Consider the following 26,237-nt stretch of genomic DNA (forward strand, 5'->3'; position numbering starts at 1 on the left):
AGTGCTATATGTTAATGATCATAGTACTTTAAAGAAAACATTTAATAAACACATGTTTAAAGTTGCTTTAAATTACACAAATTGCTAAAACACCTACATTCTCCTTTTTCCTTCCTTTGGTGTGCCACAAGAATGTTTGCTAGCATGGCATAAAATAAGGAATTGTGAGTTTTATACTGCAGCAAACAACTGATTTTTTGTCCTGCTGAGTGTTAGTGCTGACCGAGGTAGCAGTGTTTTATAGTCTGAAGATCAAAGTGCAGCTTACCCATCAAAATCACATTCCAGTCTTTCTCTTAACCTTTCATCTGTACTTAATGTGCTTTACACAGCACTGAAAAATACAAATATAAAAAAATGATCAGAAAGCCCTGTTTTGGTGAGCGATCTTTATTTTTTGACTTATCATAGTATTAACAAGTTCTTTGCTTTTCTTGAAATTCTTTCATCATTAAAACTATTATGATATTCCTTCTGAAAAATGAATGACTTAATATACAAAATACACTCTCTGCTTTCAGAAAACAAGTACTTCAATTTCATTGATTCACCTTAGCAATATTTATGCTAAAGAGTTGGTATTAATGAAAACACTTAATGAAATAATGAGGTTTATCACTAGCATTGGTTTCTCTTTTTCATACTCTTTTAAAACTAACATTTTTTTTTTAAAGGAAATGCAGCAAATAATATCAGATATATTTAAACACTCTCAAGGGAAAACAAACAAAACCATTTATCCATTGTATTCTTACAGAGAAATCCCCAAAGATGTCTTTAAAACAGCCTTCTAGATTCTGCAAGTTGTTAAGCACGGGACATTTAACCTGCTTTTTGCAACTGCTTCATTCCAAAGCATTTCACTACTTGCATTTACTGAGAAGCTGCTATTAAAAGTACCTTCAATCTGCTTTATACATGTCAATTGCAGAAAGCTATTAGTTGTAATTGGCAATTTAATTTTTTTTCCTTCTGCTGCTTTTAGTGTATGATCAGCTTCCAAAAAGTAAGGTTTTAGAATTTCACTAATGTACCCTAAGCAATGTATTCACCCATGGCGTAGGCAGTTTTTAGTTAAGAAATTGGTTTTCATCAACATGTGTCAAGAGATATGAAAAAATATGTGCTCAGGAATTGCTAAATTGTGTGGAAAAGGAACAGTGAGATGAATGACAGCACAGAGGAAACATCCTGGCATGATGAAAACAAAGGAAAAAAATAGGATGCCATACAGGTCAGTGGCTGGTAAGCTGAACCTAAATAGTTGGCATCAAACTAAAACAAGCCAACATTTCACGGGTATAGGTAGACCTTACACTGGATCCTTTCCTAAGAAGAAAAACAGGCAACGAAGGGAGAGAAAAAGTAGTTTTCCATTCACCTATAACTTGCAGGTAGTCTTTAGGACTCCTCAAAATCAGGAGCTCCTTTCCAGAAAATTCAAATTCCAACTGAAAAAGCTACAGAATAAGACTTCACTTGATCTAACCTGTGACCATGTGATTCTTCACTCCCCAATATTTAATTTCTGAGTAATACTAGGATAAGTGCAAGGTTTACCAAAAGAGCTTGAAAGGCTTAGCTTAAGCATGAAAATGGTTTGGCATCTCTGCTTTGGATGTAAGCCACTGTAAAGTTTGCAGGAGACAGATCATTATCTCTCACTGCCAGACTGTCAAAACAGAGCTAGTTTACTCCATTGGGATGGGAGAAGTAGTAATCCTTTCTGTGCCTGTGAGCCACAGTCTGAAATCATAGCAAGTGAAAGGATATGATATATCTACTCATGTCAAAAAAGGTAGTAGTGTGGCTATTGCTTTGCAGAAATGCGTATTTTTTGCCTACGACAACTCTAATGTGCTAATTAATTTTCATGAGAGTCCAGTCTATGCAGAGACAAGGTTTACAAAGATAATCAGGAGTTAAAAGATCAGGTGGACATCTAAAGAACAATTCATCTGTCCCCTCTTAGTACTTGGTATCCCACTGCTATGCCTGAAGGTCACAGAATCACAGCCTCAAGGTAGCAGGGACTTCTGGACATTGTTTAGTCGACCACCTCCCCTGCTTAAACCAGGGTCAACTACAGGTTACCCAGGACCGTGTCCAGGTAGGGCTTGAATATCTCCATGCACCAGAGACTCCACAACCTCTCTGGGCAACCTGTTCCAGTGTTTGACCACCCTCAGAGTAAACAAAGTTTTTTTTACTGTAATTTCCTGTATAATTGGTGCCCATTGCTGCTTGTCCTTTTGCTAGATACCACTAGGAAAAGTCTGGCTCTTTTTTTCTGAAAAATCTTCCTAATTCTAAATAAACTTAAATTGAAGCTAGCAAACCCCTTCATATGCTTGTTTTCATTTCTTTTGGCTTCCTGCATATTGCTTACTTGGCAGTGAGAAGTTAAGAACCATGTTCTGAATATGTTTCTGCTGGGTTCTGCAACTTTGCAGGATGACTTTAACAACAAGAAACTATTAGCGCACATTGATTGTCACAAGTAATTTTGTTTCTTTCAGAGCGAGATTGATTATCTTTACCTAACTCATGCAGATCTCCAGGGAGAATACACTGAGGAACCACAGAGAATGTGATGGAAAAAGCTTTTAAAGGACTCAAAAGTTTTAGCACCAAAAGACTGACTAAGCGTATGTGTAAATGAAAGGTGCAGTCTCATGGCAAAAGCTCTTCTCTGTATAGTCAGAAAAAGGAACTTGGTTTATCTATTTCCATCATCCAAATGCCAGCATTCAATCATTAATGGGAAATAAACCTACTTGGGCTCATTTTTCAAAATTATTTTGTTGGAGTGTTTTAAGAGAATCATATAAAAGCAGAGGAAGACCCACACACTACTAGTGCAATATTGAAAATTTGTCCAGAGTCATTCTGGAACATTGTGAAGACTTCAACAGTGGTGAGCCACAAAGGTGCTTACAAGAATGGGAATAGCAGAGAAAAACAAATACATAGAACCGGTTTTCTTTGGAACTCTAGGCAGCAGCAACAGAATCTCCACCTCTTTCAGAGGCACTGCACCAAGTGGTTCTCCTATGGATGCACTGATTCTTTGGTACAAAATACATAATATTTCCTATTTGTGGTTGGTCCTAGTAAAAATAGATAAGGTTCCAGCAAAGCTGATTATTCCTAATGATAGCTGCTTGCAACCGTTTTGCAAGAGGGCCTGCTCTATGGTAACGTGGACATGGAAGTGGTTACAAGACAACATTGTCTGCAAGAGGAGGACTTTTTTCCATGTTCTTAAGATTATCCAGACTTTTTCTGACCCTCAGCTGCATCTTTGATACACTATAGCCAAGTAACACTATTTTTTTTCCATATTTTGTATGTCTGAAGGAAAAAAGGTTAAAACTGAGCATTTCTTCCAGATAATACTTTTTCAAAATTATCTGTTCCATTACACCTACTGAATATACTCCTGTTTGTAAATTTGTTTGCACACAGTTTCAAAAGAAACTTACCAACAAAAACATCTGCTGCCATGGCTGAATTTGAACCAGAGATCAAAACACTACCTATGAAATATTTATAAAAAGAAACCAGCCAAAAACTATATAGAACTTTCAAAGGATGAAAAAACAACATTATGTGCTTATGGAGGGGAAAGAAAAGGAAATGTATGCATCATTTTAAAGCTATTTAAGAATGCAACTTTAAATTTCAAATTGTGATCATCACTTCCATAACATTTAGCTTAGAGACAACTGCAAAGATGGAATTCGGGCACTACCACAGATGTTGAATTTTGTGGTTGCTGGAAAATGCAGGTAGTATCTTGTTATTTATCAATAACATTTTTAAAGCACATCTTCAGCTGGAGGAAACCCACATTAGAAAAGATCTATATTAGCAAGGTAGATGCCAAGTAAATTCTTTTCTATTAGAAAGAAAATATTTTAAATACTGAGTACATTTCCATTTTAAGGTATCTTTTTAATACAAATTCAAGAACCTCATGATAAACAAAATCCAAGCAATGTGCATCCAAACAGCTATTAATTACAACAACAGGAGAAACTTAACAATGAAATGGTTTGTAAGCTTTGAACATGCAGGACGTGCAAGCCCATGAAGTGTTAAAAGAGAAAATTTTAAATTATCAGAAAGAAATGGTGAAAAGAAAGTTAGCACTCCTTCTATTGTGAACATTTCCCTTTCAGCCTACCATAAATTAGCCTTCCTAGTTAAGGACTGTATAAAAACGAAAGAAAAATATTTAGAGAATTTTTTTCAAGAGGCATGTAATAATAAAGTGAGTAATTATAATAGCATTAGGATGCTCAGGAGTGTATTTTACAGGGTCATTAATATGGTTCATGGGTAGCTGAAAGCACATGGCCTTTGGCCTCATGCCTCACAACACACATGGGGCATGCATTAATGGCTCGGTAAAGCACACCCTATTGCATCTCACTGCTTTAATAAAGCCTTACAGATGAAATGCAAAACCATTTTCAGTTAAGCTAGAGTATTTTGCTAAAGTTGAAAGGAAAATTTCAGTCATGGAAGCAAATCAACTAAGGTGCAATAAATTACACCGACAAGTAGAGATGGAAACAAACTTTTTTTAGGAAGAAATTAATTTACCCATATGTTTCCTGTTGAAATCAGTGAGATGATACAAATAAGTGCTTACCAAATTCATGAGGTATTAGAACCTAAGTAAGGAAAACAGGTTAGGGATATGTTTACCTTTTCTTTTTGAGATTATTTGGAGCTATATGGCACTATGCATCTTCTCTCTTTATATTTTGTACTTCTGTATTGAACACTTCATTATCAACTAATAAAATTAAAAAAAGGTAAAGAATTTTTTCATCATACCTATGGCAAAGTAAGATCCCTCAACTGAAATTCCAGTGGAAAGTGTTGAGAAGATGAATAAATTACAACGAATGTCAGAGGTTTCATAAAATCAAACATTCAAGAGCTGACAGAAAAATACAGCAAAAATAATCTTTAAAATCAGTAAATTCCTGAATGTGTAGTGAGTCTCTCAGAGAAAGTCTGCTTACGTCTTTTTTATTCTATTTCATTAGAAACTTGACACAAAGGGAGTGAAAAATTACTGCAGAACAATGAAAAACCTCAGTAAGTTTTATTTCTGTCTTGCTTCTCATTTTGAGCAACAATAAACCCCCTGAAACATGGAGAAGATATTTCAAATACTTAATTAAAATATATAAGTAATCTTTCTTTTTTCAAAAGTATACTTAGCTTGCAATATATACAACACAAGAGATACTCAAAATACTTCTACAGATATGTTGGTATCTATAATTTATATTTGCTTAAAGGCAATTTTCATGCTTTGCTTAATAAGGGATGTTAACCAATACACATAATTTCCTCTGGCCTTTCGTAGGCCTTCATCTAGCAGTTTTTCATGTAATAATGTATACAAATTCAGTTTTCACCAAAATAATATTTATTTGCCAGTACGTCGTGGGATGTAAGAAATCAGTATATCAAACAATGCAGTCTTCTATATATTCTCCATTGGAAAGTAATGCAAATTGCTACATTTTACTGTAGAATTTTTTATGTTGGCTAAGCCAGGCATTTACACACAGATCACCCATTAAACAGAAGAAAAAATTTAGGACCCTCTCTTGCCAGTACTGCTGCCAAGAGAGTTTTGGTCCTCTAGATCTATTGTTCGCATACTCTTTTGAACCCTTAAAAAGTACTGTTACAACCTTAAAATACAGATCTTGTTCAATTGATTCAAAAATATCATGAGGTATTACATCAAAGAAATATCAGAACAGTATTTGAGCTAGTACCTATATATGTAAACTAATTTGCACATGAAAAAATACAAAACTTGAGCAATTTTATGCATTTGAAATGTGTGAAAAATGAGAGCAACATTTGCAATGGAAATCCCTGACAAGTTATCTATTGCTTCCAAAGCCCCACAGTATACAGAAGTTCTTCATTTAAGCTTCAGAAAACTTGGGACTATTTTAATACATGTAATTAAATGCAATGAATTGGGAATTCAGAAGTATTCTATCTACTTGTCCTGCTACTTCCATCAGAAGTGTCAAAAGAATCTTCATTTGCCTTTTTTCTGGGCATGATTTACAGCACTGTAAAACCCAGGAGTGAAGAGTGCCCGGCCCACCAAGACTGGGCACAGATCGATCTAACCTAGATCTGAGCTGTAGCGTATTTCTTAATGTCTTCCTGCCTTGGTTGAAAATCAGAATGTTGGGAACTCAGAGAATTATTTCAGCGTTGGAACGCTCTGCAGTGAGATACAGATTGCATAAAAATCCTAATTTATCCCCACCTCTTGGCTTGCAGTCAAACAGATCCTTTCCTGGGAAGTTTGGCATCCTGGCAAATGCAGAGCAGCCTAAATTCTGTTTGATTCTAAAAATGAGGCCAAATCTGGCTTCCTGACAGGTCTCCCATCACAAGACAACAAAAAACTTAGGACTGTGTATAGGGTATAACACAAGTTATTTTGCATACTTGAAACATTTGTAATACTGTGGATTAGAGGTTTTGCACAGGGATCAGTGATGGTGTAAAAGTAATTTGGTCAGATATTACTTAGAGGAAAGTAAAGATAGCTACACATAGCTAGATCAAAAACTTACAAATAACTTCATGTAGGATAATAGGGTCAAAGATTTTGATATTTTTTTCTAAGGCAGTAAGATGTCTGTAATTTGTCTTCAGTGAACACTTTTTCTTTCCTGTTTTGCAAATATTATCAAGTTGAAGTTTATTATGCTCTCAAAGATAAATCTGCTATTTGGAAAAACTGGAATACTTTTATTATATGATTAAATATTGATCAAGGGAATTTATCTTACCAAAAAGTAATTTCTCTTGACAGAAATGACACAAACTGCTCTTATGCCAAAATGAATAGTTTTAAAGTTTGTTATTTGTTATTTTTCTGTTTACCAAAAAAGAAGTCTAGTGACAAACGTTAGAATAAACCTGTTATTTAAAATGTACCTGTACCAAGACAGAAACCTATTCAATGGCAAACAAAATAATGTCTTTGTGCCCTAAAAAATAGAGAAGCAGGTATGTATCCATCTATCCAAGCAACTGGATAACGTCAATTTGCTGTGCTAGAAAAAGCACAAATAGAAAAGAAATGGTTCATTTTAAAAGTGCACTATATATTCAGGGTTCCCATTTCATAAATATCTTGCCTGCTGTGCACTGCAGTTGACCCTTTAAACATATCTAGTCCATAACCTATTGTTTACCACAAGTCCATTTTGTCATTTTGATGGTACAGATCCAAGTGTGGCAATCTTCCTTTCTCTGCTTCGCTGCATACATGACTCCCTTTGGCTGGTACTAGCTCACAAAAAAGCCACTAAAATGTCATTAATTACAACAGGTTTGAGATCTGAATGCTAATTCTATTAATGGACCTATGAAATTAGGACACTGTAAATCTAGATGAGCTGTGCTTGGGCCTCCTGCAAACTGGGCTGACCTGAGGTTACCTACTATATTAAATAAGAATTGTCTAATACATTTTTAGAATTCTAAATATGGGTAAATCAGACCTTGTGAAGTATACCACCAGAGGGAATAGATAACTGCAGTACGCTTTCTATCTCAACTTCTTCTATTTATCTAGCATCAAATTCATTTGGAGTGCTTCATACCAAGAAACAGTGATGCCCAAGGCTAAGGTGGGATCAGATAAGGCCTTCTAGACACCTTCCCTCCTGTGTAATCCCAAAATGTTAAAATTTCATTTATAAGCAACTTAATATTCGTATAACTTGTTATGAAGCTGTCAAGGGTCCCTAAAAGTATGTATCAATTAACATTCTCTGCATGTTCTTCCAATTCAGAAAACTTAAATGAATGATTTTTGACTGCACATTTTGATGTGTTTTGCTATTAATTTCCCATCGTTACTTTCAATGTAATGTACTTTTAATTAGGCAATAATATATAATCTTCTGTTCATCTATCATTTTTACTCAAACATGTTAGGAAATGGTAATAGAAAAAAGGCTCATTAGAGGTCCTTTGGTGGTACACCAAAGCTGGAATAAAATGCCATCTCCTGACAGTACCTTTAAGGTTTCATAAAAAGATAATGGATGTGCTTGTCACTGACGCTAATGATCAAATATTTTCCCAGTTTTACTGGATATTAAATTGTGAACTATAAAAGAAAACCCCACAGTCTAAGCAATGTAGGAAAAAGGATCTTGCTACATTTTTTATCTCCTTTGATATCTAACTAACATAAACCTCCTTATTCCACTGTTACTTTCACTGAATAGTCACTATAGTGTGAGTGGGTGATGGTTACTTTTACTAAAGTGAAGAGGCTTATTTTCAGGAGGAAAGACAACTCTCCAGGTTGCAGAATAGGAACATGATAGATTATGTATGCAAAAATGCTTAAGTGACACAGGACACTAATTCATCACATTTCCTTTATGAAGTTGACTAAAGCTCTTTTTAATCTGACATGAAGCGATTTTTGAAAGGGTTATGTCTAAATTTCATATATGATTTTGAAACGTATTTGAAAGATATCCTCTGTTTAATATTTTCAGCAGAATTACCATGATGTCAAAATAAAGAGAAGAGCAAGGCAGCAAAAAAAAGAAAAAAACCCCAAACTATGATGGGAACACTACAAAGTAAATAATTACCAAAATAAGAATCGATCAGTTTGACAAATTAGATTAACACTGAAAAAAACAGATCTAATTTGAAAGCACTGAAAAAAAATGGTATGTTATTCTATTTAGAAAGAGAAAAATATCAAACCAAAACAAGACAATACCTTCTAGTCAATCACAATGGAATTAGACTCCTGAAATGGGCAGGTACTTCCCAAGTTGTTCTGAACTAGTTTTCATTACAGTGTATTCTCATCTCTGTGTTCAACCCTGCAAATGGTCAACTAGATAATTCTTCATCCCTTGAAAAGGTTCACTAGGCTACATTTTGGAATTACTATAGCAATGGGAACAAACTCATGTGCATAAACTTACTCATAAAGGAAAGGTTGGGCATTATTTTTTGCCTGTTTGGGAATGCTCAATGTCTTGCTGAAGAGAAAGATGGATAATGGCAGAAATGCTAGGCTTGGCACAGATTGTCCAACACTTACTGCAGGGCTGTATCTTTATATTTCACATACCTCTTTAGCCAATAAGATATTGCTGGTTGGCATGATTCTGCACAGAAGCAATATGTACATTCAAACCTAATATATTTTCCTAATGTATTCTAGCACACAGCAACAAAACATGTTAAGGCATAATAAGACTCAACCTCCATCACTACGTCGTCCATAAAGTTCCAACAGTCATTAACAAAAGTAGGAAAGGGCTTTTACGACAGTATTTTTGCTTTGTTCTGTTTTCTTTCACTATTCTGAGTCTTATTTTACATTAACGTTGCAGCCCAACATAGCCAGCTGACACAACAGACTATTGAAAAATTGAGGTTTGGGCTGGAAAACACAACAGACCTCTTCTAAGAATAGCTTTTCTCAGAAGAAGCTCTGTGCATGAGTAGCAATTTTCCAGTACCCTTTTTCCTCATTGCATCATTTCAAATTATGGGCAACTAAGGCTCTGTCACAAAGGGAAGCACTGTACTTACGAGCCCCATTGATTTCAGTGCAGTTATTTGGGAAATAATGTACTAGTAAGAATAAGGATATCAGGTCTTTCAAACAGTGTGCTGCAGTGACTTTCTGCATTAAAAATACAAACTGGCAAAAAAAAAAAAAATCAAAGTGGCAGTATACCTGGATAGGTGTTTTCTACTCAGTAATCCCAGTCAATATCCTCCAACTAAAGGGTGACAATATAAATACAAGACTAAATTACAGCAACAGTTCCTATACCCTCCTCAAAAGGGAAATTGCTTATAATTAAAGAAAGCATAACCAAGACAATCTCGCTAATGGGTGTGCTTCCATTTTGGCATAAATTAAGGTCTTACAGTTACAGAACGTTTGTCTTCCCAATGCAGACGTTATTTAAAATGCCACATGGAAAATACAAAATACATATAATTTTTCTTTTTTCTTTATTACCACCTTTTGACCCAGACCTTTGGAATGACAATTTAGTGTTTCTGTAGGGAAAACCACTGCCTCTTAAAGAGGAAGAAATGGGAAATTGAAAGCAGTGCTTAACCTAGAGATTCCTGTGAATCATTCTTCCATCCCCCAGTTCAGCTTGTGAGCTGCATTAAAAATGTTTCTTTCAGTTCTATTAAAGTCCTGTGGTTAAAAGATAATCAAGAGCAAGTATAAATTAATAAAATGAAGAAATATGTATGCAGTTAGCATAAACCAGCCCTCTCCTTTCTCTCCCCTCTTGAGAGCAAAAGGGGTAGCAGCCAATGCTGACCCAAAGCATTCTCCTTTTCTAAATAAACCTTTCATAAGAAAGAACACAGAAAACAGCACTGGCAGTATTTAATCTGTCTATCATGATCTTTTTTGGATGTTAAATAGACTCCTTTTATAATCCTTTTATGTTTCTTTTATGAAATTTAAATAAAACACTTCTGCTTTTTACCAGTTGGAGATATTTTAAATAAACATTTGAAGTCTCAAATTAGTTGAGTTCAAAATCCAAACTTGTCTTCATATCGTCCTTTCCTAAAAACAAGCCATAAAAATATATCGGCACTTACTCCTATGCTGTCCTGCAATGGTATTAGACTATTCCCACAGTATTCCTCACTAGACAACAGTACTTGCACAAGACTTGCATTTAAAGAGAATCTAAAGAAGATATACCCTGTTTCCAATGGCTTCTTATTCAGTAGTCCCTGATTTTCCAGGACAAACAGTTCTCTTTTCCATCTTATCTTTATCTAAGGAAAGATTCTAACAGACTTTCATTCTCAGACTTGTTTCAAAGACAAAATTGGGCCAGGGAACTCACTGGGGTTTTGGTTGGTTTTTAAATGCACTTGCTCCATACTTCTTTAATTTTTATCATTGTTTTCTCTTTACCAAATGGATTTCACTTTTAAGCAATTTCTAACATTTTATTTAGAAGCAAATCTTGCATCTCCATAAATGCAGGTCCTCCAGCAGATTAGTCTACAGAACAAAGGTTGTCTCAACTCAGAATAAACAGAAAAATAATCTGAAGCTGTCTACTATGGAGTTAATAATAGTACTGTAAGGAATCTAATATCACAGCATATCCTCCCTTCCCATCACTATTGGTCTGGAAGAAAATGTTGCTGTTGCGGCTCTAAACATTTATTTAACCGGCTTCCTTTTTAAAAAATGTCACAGTGCGAATCTGGGTGAAAAAAGAGCAGAACTCCTAGGACTCACGTAGATTATCTATATTAAGATATATATCCACAAAGACAGATTCAAGAAACCCAGACCAACAAAGATCACATAAAAGTGAGAACATAGACCTTATTTTGTCCCTACATCTTCTCCCATGAAAAAAAATCCCTGTATTACTTCTCCCGGTACAGCCAGACATTTTACACAGCGGTGAAGTGAGACCTAGGTGTCCCACAGGCAATGGACCATGAAGCTGAACCTCTCACCTTATGGGATGTGATCAGATAAGGGAAGCTGAGAATTTGTCAGCTATGTATTTGTAAAACCATATCTTATTTAATGTGACTGCAAAGGGCAGTGTTCTGCTGAATAGTGATGAACAAGAGTTTCAAAACAGCAAAAGTAAAAGTTTATATCTACTATGATTACGCAAAAGTTCTACTCTGAGGCTATCTTTAGACCAGGAAACAAAGAAATGCAGAAAAAATGCAAACTGTGCAAATTTTCTTTCTTGATTATTAGTGTGTTTCTACGCTACCTATTTAGTGATATGTCATCCTTATTTATTTAATACATAACAGATAAGCATTGTACCAGATAACAAAATATATGAATGACTGCTACATATAGTTAACAGGTGCATTTATTCTACTAAGAAAACCCTGCAAGCCTGATACAGGGTTGTTTTAGTTAGTTTGAAAGTAATTTCAAGTATTCATACCAATCACTGGATTCTACTGTGCGTTTTAGAGGTTTTACTGTAATAGATCCCACTTAAAAGAAAATTAGCTCTCTGCCCCTTGAGGCTCTGTAAAGACCACAAAGTCCAAAGAACCACAAAAGCACGAACACAAATGAAATCCTCCCAAGCTCAGTAAGATGTTAGCAGTGGGTTACCTCAGGGATCAGTGTTAAATTACAAGTGGAAAAGCCATTACCATCAATGAAGGTGAATTAATTTTCACCTTGCAAGCAACTAGCCCTTTCAAACACTGCAACTACAACTGATTTAGGAATTAGACTAAATAATTTACAAAAATAAACAGTGCTTTCAGAAAATGGACACTGTATTACTGGACAAAATACCCTACTGGCATATAATATAGATAAATGTTGTTTGAAACATCAAAGACAAGAGCACTGGTGTAAAAATAAAATGTTGATTAGAGGCACAGATTATAGATTACGAACTGCTACACTAATGTGTGCCCAAGGACTTGAAGTCACTATATAAATTGGAAGACAAAAGGAGGGAGAAAAACATGCAAAATATCAGAATTTCCTTGCTTAAAAAAGTACATCACAAATGAAAACTCCAACTGGTTACTAAGGAGATAAATCCAGCAAAAAATAGTTATGATGTTTCTGGAAATGATTCAGTCCCTTCTAAAACACAACTGTAGTAGATTAAGTTTCAAAATCTAAAGTCAAAATCCATTCCCCCCACCCAAAATTAAAGTGTATTCAGATGTCAAATTTTTAACAAAAATGAAACTGTTGGAAGAAAATTACCCAGATGAGCAAACCAGAACCAACGAATTTGGGGATCGTGCTAACTGAATTCAAAGCACAAATAAACAGCGCAACGATGAAATAAAATGACCACACAAAAGAAAACCAGAGTAGCAGACATTGCTAATGCCCATGAATTGAAAATAAAGTTGACTGGTCTTGAGAATCAAATCACTGCTGTGAATGACACCTGACTTATCACACCACTTCACATGTTACAGGGAATACCCTTATACCTAGGTAAGTATTCTGAAGTTACTGTACTGACCTCCGTAATATCCCAGAATTGAACTCCTGCTTCCAGGAGTCTTAGCATGCAACATTTCGGTAGAATACGCAAAAGAAAAAAAACAACAATCATATTGTCGCAAGAGCTGGCAAACTTGTATCATGAATGTGACTACAACAAACAAATAGCAAAGTACAATTTTTTAGAAATACAAGCTACCAGAGGGATACTGCATAAGTCTACCAAGAGCATCAACATATCCTATTCACTGTATATGAAACAATCAAAACTAACTCTATTCACTTTCTAATTTGACCTAGAAAAGAAATACTGGAGGTATTTGAATTATGATAACACTTTTCAAAACCACAATGAAGTGCAAAAAATAGGTAAAAAGTATAGCTCTTATTAAATAATGTTTTCATAACCTCCTTAGCTTTTTCAAAGTATGAAAAAATCACGGTAATCAAAACTTAGTCTCTTTCTTCCAACAGAAAACCCTATTGTCTATGACTTAGCATTTTTTAAAAAAATCTAATTTACCTGCCTATGAAGTAAAACATCACTGTTATTCACAGAAAAAAAAAAGAACTCTTCTGTCTGAACAGCTCAGCAATGGGAACACCTGTTTCATAACACTAAAAGCATGACAGCAGGTTCTTCCAGATAATACTTGCAATGCCATAATATCTCATCCCCAGAATACAAACCTTTTATTTGACAAAGAAAACAAAAAAAATTGTTGTTGTTCTTTTGATTGTTTTTTTTCTTTTTTTTTTTTTAAAAAACACATTCTCACGTATAACATGAATTGCATTGCAGATAGCAGGGATTAATGGAAAGCTGAAAGCTTCTTACCAAGTACCCCAAGACGATAGTTGACTGTGATGACTATCACATTCCCATAACTTGCTAGAACACTGCCATCATATAAATTTCCAGTGCCTTCCATGTAGGACCCTCCGTGAATATACACCATCACAGGCTTAGGTCCCCCACTGTCCCGAATGTCTGGAAAAAATATTAAAACACATTTTATCTCAAGAAAGTACCAAAAAAGATACATGCAATATATTTTTTTTTTTTTAGTGAGGTTATTTTTCTTGAAGTGTTTCTCAAGCAACATCTTTCACATAAGGAAAAGGGCAGGTGGGCATAAGTGTTTCTTTGTGGCTTGCTTGTAACTAAAGTTCATATTTTTGAAACACTTGTTGGCCTCAGAAAGGCAGAAAGGAATCGGAAATGGTAACGTTTGCTCAAATGCAATGGGACAGTGGTCTGATTCTGTTCCTGCTGAATTTGACATAAAATGTCTACTAACATCAGTGTGAGCTCATTTAGGCAAAGTCTGAACACTTCTGAAAGCTCAGTCCATGTTTCTGTTCACTTAGATAAAGGCAATTCACCATATTAAGATAAACAAGATTTCTGCTCATACATAAACTGTTAATTGCTTCCAGTATGGCAAGATCAATAATTTATAAAAAGGGTGTATAAACAGCTGTCTTTTGATAAGTCTGAAGTCCAAGTTTTCAAAAAGTACTTGGAAGCTGTTTAACACTTAGACCTCAAACGGATATTATTTGTAACCTGGGTAGCCTGAAGTTTAAGGAGTGTGGGTACTTCTTATTTTACTAAATTGTGAAAAGGACTACTGTATGTTTTATTTGAAAAAACGGCTGCCTGGAACAATGTTTATAAATCCCCACCCTGCATTCAAACAAATAGTAAGGTTCTCAGAAGCGACGCCGAATGCAGGTAACAATTTTAAATCTTAGAAGATCTGCCATTCTCTCAAACAACAAACTTAGATATTGACATATTGTTTTGAGTTTCTTTTTAATGAAGACATTGATTTGGGTATCCCTCCCCCCACCAAATAGTCCTATTTGCAAATTGATGCGTCTACTCAAAATAAAATTTTGAATATCTGAATACCACTGCTCCTTGTGAGGAAAGTTGTTCTTAAGTACCAATTCAAAGCAACAGTTAGTGGTGGTATAACATATGTTTTGAAAAGATTTTTTCTGTTGGACTGGAAAGAAATCGGCTAGGGTGTAAATTTAAAATTTTACATCTGGATTAAAATGTATTTTGATCTCATTTACTAGGTGCCTGAGTCTCTTCCACTGCCCAAATCATAGTACTCCATAACAGTCCCTAAAAATTAAGAAAGAAAATAGCAAGAGAGCATATAAAACCTTCCCAATGAGGAACTGTACTGCATATTCTGATTTGAAGACATTTTTTGTCATTACGACAGTATTCAAGTGACTTCCCTGATTACTCCCTTAAGTGTTTGAAGAAACCTCAGATGTATTGTTTAATACTTTGATTTGGAGAAATCTTAGTTAAAATGCTTTCAAGTAAGCCCTCTGTAGAATTGTTTGAATCGTTTCTGAAGCATTGTAAAGACAACTAGGTGAGGGCAGGTACACTAAAAGTCCTGCTTTTTGAATTTGCTGAAAAAATCAGAACAGATGTGTCTCTTTGTAGAAAGCCAGTTGCTATTATTATTTTGATATTGATTCTAATTCAAAGAAAATGCCAGAACAGTCAAGATCAGAAATGGGGTCTTCAATATTGGAAGTACTAGAACAATCATTTATTCAAGACCAAGAGGATGATGAAAGGTTGTGCATGAAATTGCTTGTATTGCTTTCCTCACTCAAGCATAGAGTAAGGGCTTTCCAACATGCAATTTTCAGAGTGTAAAGCTAAGGAGATTATTTATCTTCATTGTCCATAAGATAGAATTATGAGCTCCTGAGGTTTAAAATCTACACAGAGGAAAAAGTCTTTTCAAATTCATAAACTGTTTTCAGTAGATTGTCTGTTCATAGCCTATACTTCTTTTTTTTTGGATACAAATATGGAAGCAATAATAAATTATTAATCTGAAATCACTGTGTGACTGTTCCCAGCAGAAATTGTACACAGTTAATTGTATGCTTGGTGGTAGCACAGGGGGAGACTGTCTTAGAATTCTTCTTTAATTAAAATTACATAGAATTACAGAGCACCAACTGTGAACAGTAATGAAATGTTGGTAGTACTGGCCTGTTTTTCTGGAAAATAAAATTGGGATATTTAGAAAAGGTGTCCTTTATCTGAGAAAGGAAGCACACTTTCATGAGTAAAATCTGACATATAAAGAAGTGATTCTTTGAGTAAATTCTGTCTGTACCATGCTTTTGTTACTTCCTACTACTAATATTCTTGTAAAGATTACAGACAGATAAAGAAAGACTAATTTGCAGCTCTGCCTATGTGCCACGTCAAAGCAGATGACATGCAGTATGAATGTTCCTCATACTGCTTTCCCAAAGTCATCAGTCTTAAGAGAAATCCCTTCTACATAAGAAAAATTGTGCTGCTGTGTGTTTTTCAGGCAGTAATCTAGTACTGGAGACATCTGTGAGGTTATGCAGTATTCAGCTGAGGCTAGTGGGGCTTTGGGCTGCGGATTATATAGAAGCTATGGAGCTCTTCATGTGAGGAAGAGAGATCACTGCATTTTGGTCTTACAGTCTGGTTTCACATCAATTGCAGTCTATAGCTAGGAATATTTGAAAGGTGCAAATATTCAACTGGGAGTGTACTGTTTATGTACAGTCGTTATCAACTAGTGAATGTTATTAAATAATAAGATAAAAGGAAGAGAGCAAAAAACCAGACCATAATTAAGAATTGATTCCTACCTGAAAGAGAGTAAATGTTCCCCCATGAAAACTATCACCCTTTAAAAAAAAAGAAAACAATGGAGGAAGTACTAAGATAATACCCTGTGAGGAGAAACTCTGTATTGGTACAAAAGTGGTAGAAAGATGCACTTTTCAAAAGTTCTTATTGGAGTTAAGTGTCCAACTCAACAAAGAAAATAATTGAGATTTTGGCACTCAGATACTTTTCAAAACCTGACCCTAAATGATTTTGTAAGTCTTTCACGTTTTTCCTACAAGCTGCTATTAGTGCTTTCTGTGCATGTGCTGGAATGGTCTCAGTAAACTGTAGTTACCCTTTCTCACAGAGATTAACAGTTATTCACGGAAGTAGCTCATTCTGAACAGGCCTGAAGAACTGGGGTGCAAGTGTGACATGTCTGCCAAGAAGTGTAGATTTACATACTGATTTAATTTAGTTGTGTATTGTACCTTTTGTTGCATTTTATTAAGTGTTGCTTCAATTAAAAAGCAGACATATGAATAAATTCAAAGACATGGAGGAACAGTGCTGTTCAAAATCCTTCTCAAATTCAACTCTATTCTGTTTTTATTCACACGGAAGATAAGTTTTGAGTGCTGTGATTTGTTTGGCTTTAAATTGCTAGTTCATAAAACATCTAAGTAGGTCTTACTGTATAGCAGAGAATGATCTTATTTATATGACATATCCATGAACTTTCTTATTATGATTTTCATCATTCCTCTCTTCTGTATCTTTCTAATGTTTGTTGCATCTACTTTTTATGTCTGGTCTTAATTACATTACAGGCAATTTAGGAATGGGGCTGTCTTTTATTCTGTTTGTTACATCACACAACAGGGAACTGGGCCTGACTGTGAATACCAGTCACAATTGTCATATATGACAAAACATAAGTATAGCTTCAGTCATTTGAAGCTGGTATGAATTGGCCACGTGACTCAACAAGTATAATTTGCAGGGAACAACCAAAATGAGAAAGGAACAAAGCCTATCTGGAGACAACTTAGCACAAAAAATATAATTAGTTTAGCACAGATGTCACAAGCAGTGTTTTTCTAAATGCTATAAAAAATTGTGACATTTTGATGTAGAGTATTAAGTAAATCTTGTTTTTTGAACATGAAACAGCACAAGAACAGCGGAAAACTTTTAGATTGGTTACTGTAAAACCTATGTGTTCCGTAAATAGAATATTATATGGATGTATGTATAGTTCTTCCATAAGCTTTTGTCCTAAAATATATAAGTAGAATATGGTACCAATCAGTGCAACTTTTTTGGTTAAAAACCTTTTAACAGCATTTGACCTTTCAGTTCAAATCTATCAGATGCCTCATAGATGCACTGCTATTTTAATAAGCTAGTGCCCTTCTCAGTGCTAATACGTAAATGTCAATTAATGCCATGTTTTTAACATGTGATATAAAACTAGATGTCCTGACTCTATTAAAGTAACTATTGAACTTCTGTTAGGAGTGGCACTGAGGTTTTAGACACGTTTCGTATTTTAAAATACGGCACCCTTCAAGTTTCAGACGAATAGAATTATCTCCTTTTTTTTTGTTTGTTCCTGTATCTGTCAAGCCAATGGATCATTTTGTGCACTTTCAAACACTTAACTACCTTTACTTGAAAGTGATTCGAGATCCTGATGGAGGACTCTATGAACATATATTCTAACATTAAAAAAGGCCTATGTTTTTACAGGTAAGCATCTGGAGCAGATTCTCGTTCAAGTAAGACTTCAATAGCCAGCTAGGTAGTAATTTTAAATTATTAAAAGGTGATGGTTAGAAATGCAGAAGCTGACAGACTCTTCACTGTACAAGCAATGCTTGGCAGTGCTAAAAGTATAATGGACCCCTGAAGAGGTGCATAACTTAAAGGTCTGTCAAAATTTTTTACTATGCAAATTTTCAAATATTAATAACATCACCGCAGAAATTCAACATAATCTGAATTGAGGTTCTTGGTGAAAAGGGAAAATCTAATCAGCAAAATTTAATATGCAAGTGACATTGGAATCTATAGTTGGGAGTTGGAATCACAGAACTAACATGAATGGGTGACAGGATGAGCAGGAATCACGAATATGTCTATGTGTATCAGTCAACAAGTTCACCCAAAGTGGTAAGATCTGTGCTACTCCAGCCTGGCTGGAACTCATTAGGGGCTATAATTAAGGCTGGAGCATGTGGTTGCTTTGCGAGGTAGACAAATGCGTTCTGCTGTTTACTGATCTCTGAAGTCCGAAAATGTACAACTAGTGCCAGACGAAAAGATTGTTTCTCTCCTTATTTCCTACCATGACAGTTGAAAGCAGATGAAATGCTAAACTTAGCAACCTAGTCTATTTTAACACTAATGGAGTGATAGGGCTTTTTGGAGAAGATCCTCAATTCTGAAATGTGTTCTTTTGCTCAATGACGCTACAGTCTGTTAAGCATAAGAAGGGATTTGCAGATGCATTCTGCATCATTAGCAATTTAAAATTTGAGCGGATTTTTGTTTGTTTTGATTTAAAACATGCTCTGGACCAAGAACTTCTTTCAGTCAATGAAGTCCAATAGCCCATGTAAGACAGAGCATCAGACTAAATGATCAGAATCATCACAGTTACAGCCTGTGAATAAACAGCAACATCTGTTCCTAATCTGTCTCCTTTTTCACAGGAGAGACTGGAATGGAGAAGGGAAGAGTAGAAACATCTAGCAATTACAGTGCAGAGCCCGCTTCCGAGGCATGTACTCTCGGTTCCCTGCTTTGCTATGGACATGGTGTCTGCATTCCTCAAACTTAATGTCTGTATTCCTCATTTCTAAAAATGGAATAATAGCATTCCTCTATCACAGAGGGATGCTGTGAGACTGAATACATTAAAAACTGAGAGATGCTCAAATAGCATTAGGGACTAAATAAGGATCTAAGATTGACAGACTGATGCGCTAGGTAAGGTGTGTATGACAGAATGGTGGATGAGAAGAATTAATTTGTGAGCAATCCTTCCTGGATATTTCATACAGCGCTAACTACCTAAAAGTCCATTTCTGATCCCTGAGTACATAGGCTGATTAATGATTTGTGTTGCTGTATTTTAAGTCATGCTAAGGATTTTAGCATACGGGAACTAAGGGTGCATAAAGAGTCACTGTTTTTTGCTATAGCCAAATTAAATCAAGTTAAATCATTACCTTACCAAAATTAAGACTGATTAAGATATTAAGATTAAAATATTTTACTTTTTTAAACCAAGCCTTGTTTCTAGACTGGGGAAGGAACAGTTTATTCAACTGCTGAGCAACTTAAAGTCTTGCATCTACACTAGATATTGTTTACCTGCATGTCAGCAAATGGGCAAATCCACCACTGCTATAAAAAGGGAAAGCCCCAATGCTCACTGGTTGCAGGTGCTTTTGCCACTCTTGTTTTTGGTGCCTGCTCAAGTAGTTCAATACTTACTGAAAAACAGGTAAGCAATTTCAAGTGTAGGCATGAAAGGGTTACACAGAAACAAGAATGCATCCAGACTAGGGAAAAAAAGACATTTATATAATTTCTGACTTTTCACACATTTCACACTTGCAGAATTTGAAAACACCTTCATTTTTTAAACAGCAAATTTGCAGATCATTAGCTGGTAATGTGCACTACTGCCTTTGGGTCCTTTGAAAACAAAAATGAAAAATGATCCAATTAAGCCTGGTCTACTGGTTGCAGCACATACCAGAGATCCAAGTTTGATTACTGATTCCAGTGCTTGTGCTGGCAAGGTTTGGACCGCAATACTGTGGTAGTGACATGTAACAGCAGATGGGAGTAGGATTATTGAACACTGTTTTACAATGCAATTTTCTAATCAAACTCTGATGTTTGAGTGACACAATACAGAATACTTTCCAGGCATTTGATCCAAGAAGCTGCTATGAAAGATCTTTCTTCAGGAAAGGTATAATACAAGAAATGGACATGGGAGCTCTGAATTTCTTAATACAGAGACCATCCTAGGCGTTTTAGAAATCACTGGACATTGTCTATGTAGCATGGATTCTATGGTTATATGACACGGTTGTTTTTCACCATGTATAGCCCGGTCTCCCTAATATTCCAACTTCATCATTCATTCAGTTTGGAATTTGTTTTATTTTGTGTGCAGTTATTCATTTGTTGATTTTTATATTGAGTAAGAACTACCATACTGCAAAAGGTGAACGTTTTGATGGACAGGTTAGCAGAAATCTAAACAGCTAAGGTAGCTTTTTGTTTTGCCACTTTCTTTCCTGCTACCCATATCCATACATATGACTTGAAGTTTGTGAACTCTTCAGTTCTGCATATGCAACAAGTGCTAGAGCTCCAATACAGAAGAGCAGGTTCACAAAATGCAGGTCAGGTCATCTGATAACGCTCCTCCACTGAGGGACAGCAAAACGCAGGGCCTCAGCAAACAGGGTTTCTACCAAGCCAGCAGACATCCCTGCAGCCTTCAGTGTCCGCTGATAATAAAAATTTAAATTTGCCCTGTCTCTCTGTGACTCTCAGAAGCAGTGAAAGTCTAATTACTGCCTGCATTCTTCTATTGGCACGGAAAGGAGAACAAAACTGTCACTTGTATGCCAGAGAAAATTAATCCCATATAAATTACGGAGATATATTAATGTTGTAAATGTGTTTCTTCCCCCCTAGTTTGACTGCTGTGTTCTTACAGTCCTTTCTCTCTCTCTCTCTCTCTCTCCTACAATTGTCAATGTGGGAGATGGGTTTTCTCCGACATGGACACTTGTTCTCCAAAGACTGAGATCCCTACTCTCATCTGACTCTATGTACTAAACTGCTTTCTGATAGCAACCACTCTCTGCTGAATTTTAGCAAACTAGTCTCTTAAGTGTGTCTAAGCAGAGACAGATTCAACAAATATTAAGCCATTAGCATAGGTCTTGGCGATTATACAGCAATTTAGGAGAGGTCCACGGGGTGAATAACCCAGGTTTCAAACTGTTTCTTAAAACATATTATTAAAACAAGACAGAGTAACTTTTACAATGGCTGATTCAATATCACCGGTCTTGGAGAATACACAAGAACATCCCTTGCAATATTTTGTCATGAACTAATGTAAAAATGACTTGGCCTCAGAGAGCTAAGGGGATCTGAATTATCATACTTAGCTCTGAATAATATGAGAGCTTTCAAAGGAGATTTTCAATTAGGTTCTTCTTTCAAATCTTGGGCCAACTGGTGGGCTTAACATACACATTTAGTAGAGGATCGTAAATCAGACACGAATAAATTTGTCGGTTTATTTGTGAAGTCTCTGTTCAGTTATTGGGTAAGAAGTTAAATGCTCATATTTGCCTCCATTTTTTGTGATAAGACTGCACGTTTCTGTTTGAGTAAAACAGTTAATGTTCTGTGTGGTGAAAAATTTCTTAATTAAGAGCCTTGCAGTTTACAAGTTAAGCTTCATCTTAGTATCTGGCAAAAAAACCCCACCCAGATATTAACAAAGAAGCAAGTAGCAACTCTACCAGTCTTATATGGTAATTTGTTTTACTCATTGACCATAGAATATATAAAGTATGTATTTAAGATTCAGAATTTTGAAGCACATCAACTTGAAGGGATGAGACTGCTCAAGAGAAAAAGCCCCTTGTTACCATTTTCATAGCCCTGAAAAAATATCAAATCTGCATAGCTTATATGATTAACAGACATAGTTCATAAACAGAAAAACATGCTTGACATTTGAAACTTTAGATTTTACTTGGTAATAGGGTTTTCTAAGGATCAGCACAAGCATATAGGCATCTTATATATGCTTGTAGAAAACAGAAGGGATCAGACTCCTTTAGATGACATCAGTTTAGCTCCACTGAATTTACTGGTGCTGCGCAGAGCCTCACCAACTGCAAATATTGCCTACTGTTCTAGGGGTACCTCTCTTCTACAGGGAGGTGGGGTAGTCCTGCATTTATTTATATTTGTTCATGGCAATGTAAATGCAGAAGGTTTTGTATTTGGGGAAATTCAGTTGCTTAAGAGACACTTTCTAAGAATTTTCTGTATTTTTCCTTTTATAAACACAACATTTTATATTTTATCAAACTGAGATCAGTCAGTGAAAAAAGAAACATCTTTGTACTTGGTGAAATACATAGGGTTAGAAAACATGCAAAAAGGTGTACAGAGAAACTTTAAAAGAGTGTTAGTTTAAATAGTATGGACAAAATTCAGTCAAAAGGTGGGATGCAACATATCAAAAGTCCATTTCAAGAAAACAAAAAACCCTTCTCTTTAAATATTGTTACTGTTTTGTGTCAAAACGTAGAACTTAACAACATTCTTTCTTTTAAAAAATTAAAAATATATATATATGTATAACAACAAGCAAGAAGACAAAACACATCAAAAATGGGAATTAAAAAAAAAAAACTCTTCAAAAGAAGACAAGAAGTCAAAAAAAGAGGGGAGAAAAAAGATTTTCAGGGATCCTTGTCATGCAAATCAGTTTGGCGGCAAAAAAATACCTTCATCTTCAGCACCGTCATTATCACCTAAATCATCTGTCTGTTTCTTTGTAAGGGGACCTAGGATCGAGAATGGAGAAAATGGAGGAAAAAAGACAATTCAAGAATATACAAGACTGAGGAAAAAAAACAGTGAATATTAAATTCCCATGGATGTTTCAAGAAAAACATTTGCAGGGAGGGAAATCTTAGTTTATAACAACCGATTTTTCATTACGTTTTTCAAACATTACAGCAAAACCTTCCCTAGGGGGTATGGCTATTAGAAACATCTAGCACAAGAATCAAAGAGTGCCCAGTGCTTTATTGTTTTTAAATGAAGAATCAAAGCTTGTTTACTAAAAGCATACCCACCATAAACTATATTTATCCACTTAATTGTTTTTCGTTGTTGTTTTTATTAGGAGTAGCGGAGACAAGAACTGCCAAATTACCTCTTGCATTTGATGCAATAAGGTCGCTAATAAATGTCTTGACAGTTGGTTAAAACTATTTTCTATGAAATGCTAATTCACATTTCTAAGTTCAACCATTTAAGCTCATGCTTTACAAAGATAAGCATGGGGTTGGCTTTTTTTTTTGACACACTCATTACATTCTCTTTTAAATAGAACTGTACATTCCCTTGAAACCTTTGACTACCTGCTGAGATATTTGTAAAGAAACATGAAAATCCATATGTAAACTAGAAACAAGAGTGAAATCCTAGACCAACTGAAGACAATTTTTGCCACCGATTTCAATGGGGCTAGGGTTTCACCCACGGTATACAAAAGTTGCATTGAATATGGGAATTGAAGTTTTAGCTTGGGCAAGACACACAATATTATAATTCCTTATTTCTGTAAATGGATGGCAAGACAAAATTCTTTCATGCCCAGCACCTGATTATTAACAAGTATAATAGATTCATCATATTTTCCAATGGGAAAGATGCCCGCTTCTTTACTGAGTAGTAAAAATATACACCAGAAGGAAAGTCAAAGGCTATTCTGAAAATATTTCCACATCATATATTTTACACACTTACGCACAAACAAAAGACAGTTGGAACTCAGCATTATCTTTCCTTTTTTTTCAGAGCTCTCTCATTTCCATGACATTCTGTAATTTGCATGCAAAAAAGCAATCAGTACACAGGACTAAGTAACAAAAAAAAAGAAAAAGGCAGCCAAGCACAGAGTAGAAAACAAGAACTTTCTCATGCATAAAATAACGATAGACAAAAACAACAACAAAAAGGAGATGAACAGTATGTGTTGATATTTGCAGTAGATGTAGACAAGAGACATGCATTAACTCTAAGCACTATATAGTATTAAAACATTTGTATTTAAAAAGCTCTCTCTAGCTCCGTTACTTTACAGGATATTAGTCATTCTGCATTAAACCTGTCATTTATAGGCAAAATACCATGTATTTGAATGATGCATTTAAAAAAAAATTCATAAAATGTTTGTACCAGGTGCATGGATTTGAGAAACAGAAACAACCCATGAAGTACCATGAGATTTTAACTGTGAATGTAGGAACTGGACCATGTTATTGAAAACCAAAGCTGAATACCTTAATTACTGCGTCAGTCAGGAATATAGTTTTAAACTCATTCTAAATACAGAACACTAGAATTATACATCATAAATTAAACACGAGCATTTTTATAGTCACACCTGCAACAATCATTGTTTAGTACAGAGCCTTGATGAATGCAATAGCTTTTCCTAATACAAGCCCTGAATGTAATCTCTACAATGTATGGTATCTAATGTCACCCTATCCAAATACACACATTAAAATGTCTAGTTGCCCATCATTCTCTTTCTTCTGAAAGAATAAAACTAGAAAAGTAAAAGATGTATGCAAAGAATAACAGTAATTTCATGGTGGGTTTTCAGCATGATGAGCGGGAAGAATGGACTTAATTCTAAGAACTATGCACTTAACGGAGCTGTGCACTTAATAACAGAGAGCCAGACACAGCCAAAGATATATATATATGTACACATTTTTAATGGCTGCTTGTTATCTTTTAAATTTTTAAAAGTCACCAGGAAGGAACAAAGTAGCATCTGGAAAGGCAAACAGCACACATCTCTCCAAGTAACTTGCACAGAGAGGGCAATTTCTTTTCTGGATGAAACCAAGACAATGAATGTTACATTTTTTTAACAGCTGGCCTTTGTGAGGTATTTTCTATAGATCTCAGTTCCAGATTTCAACAGCAGTTACATAGTGCATCAAACATCTCAATGCAAGTGACTGATCTCATATCATATCGGATTTTACAATACGGTGAAGCATAATTGAGGCTCGCTATTAAAAATAACATGGGTATTATTTACTATTTATACAGTTGTGAGTTTCTCTGAAAACCATAAAAAAATCAGACCATCTTCCTTATAATCATGTTGCAATACACGTTATACACAATTCCTTTTGCAAAGGGGCTGACCTATTTTTAAGCTGTCATAGATTAAACATGCTTTCTAAAACAGCTGTATACCTATTTCACAATACAGGGGATCTGCTTGCCACATCCCCTAAGCAGGAGGACTCATCCCTGATGGAGACATGTGGCAGACCCACCAGGCACCACTAACAATATTCTGTTAAGAAAGAGATGAGACTTGATGTCTGCCACAAGTTCGGTCCAGACTGCAAATAAAATGGACCACATTCATTACATCTCAGCAACAGCAAGCTTAGAGAAACTCAGACCAAAATGCTTCAGACAAATTTTCTGCTTGCTGGAGTTACAATGTTATCTGAGACCTAGAAACCAAAGCAGAGGCTAGTCCTGAGGCACCAGGTGTGAAACTACTTACCCATTATCTGTACTTTACCTATACATACAGGGATGCTGTGAAATTTAATTTGTATTTGTAAATTGCTCTGCAATCCCTAAAAGAAGCATCAGCTCAAGACCCCTTGTGCACACGGCTGTCTAAAATGG

At 35.4% G+C, this 26,237-nt stretch overlaps 1 protein-coding gene across 3 annotated transcripts in view; it reads right to left on the reverse strand.

Annotated features, from left to right (window-relative positions):
• Positions 1-26,237, reverse strand: part of NLGN1 (neuroligin 1) — a 398,258-nt gene that overhangs the window by 189,065 nt on the left and 182,956 nt on the right. For 2 of the 3 annotated variants that reach the window (XM_075157384.1, XM_075157385.1), the window contains 2 exons: positions 23,285-23,344; positions 13,911-14,063 (listed from right to left, as the gene is read on the reverse strand). In XM_075157384.1, the coding sequence (XP_075013485.1) occupies positions 13,911-14,063; positions 23,285-23,344 (213 nt within the window). The remainder of the gene's footprint in view (positions 1-13,910; positions 14,064-23,284; positions 23,345-26,237) is intronic. The other variant, XM_075157386.1, reaches the window with a different exon arrangement.

The sequence above is a fragment of the Calonectris borealis genome, chromosome 9 (genome assembly GCF_964195595.1).
Source record: "Calonectris borealis chromosome 9, bCalBor7.hap1.2, whole genome shotgun sequence".
Taxonomy (NCBI): domain Eukaryota; kingdom Metazoa; phylum Chordata; class Aves; order Procellariiformes; family Procellariidae; genus Calonectris; species Calonectris borealis.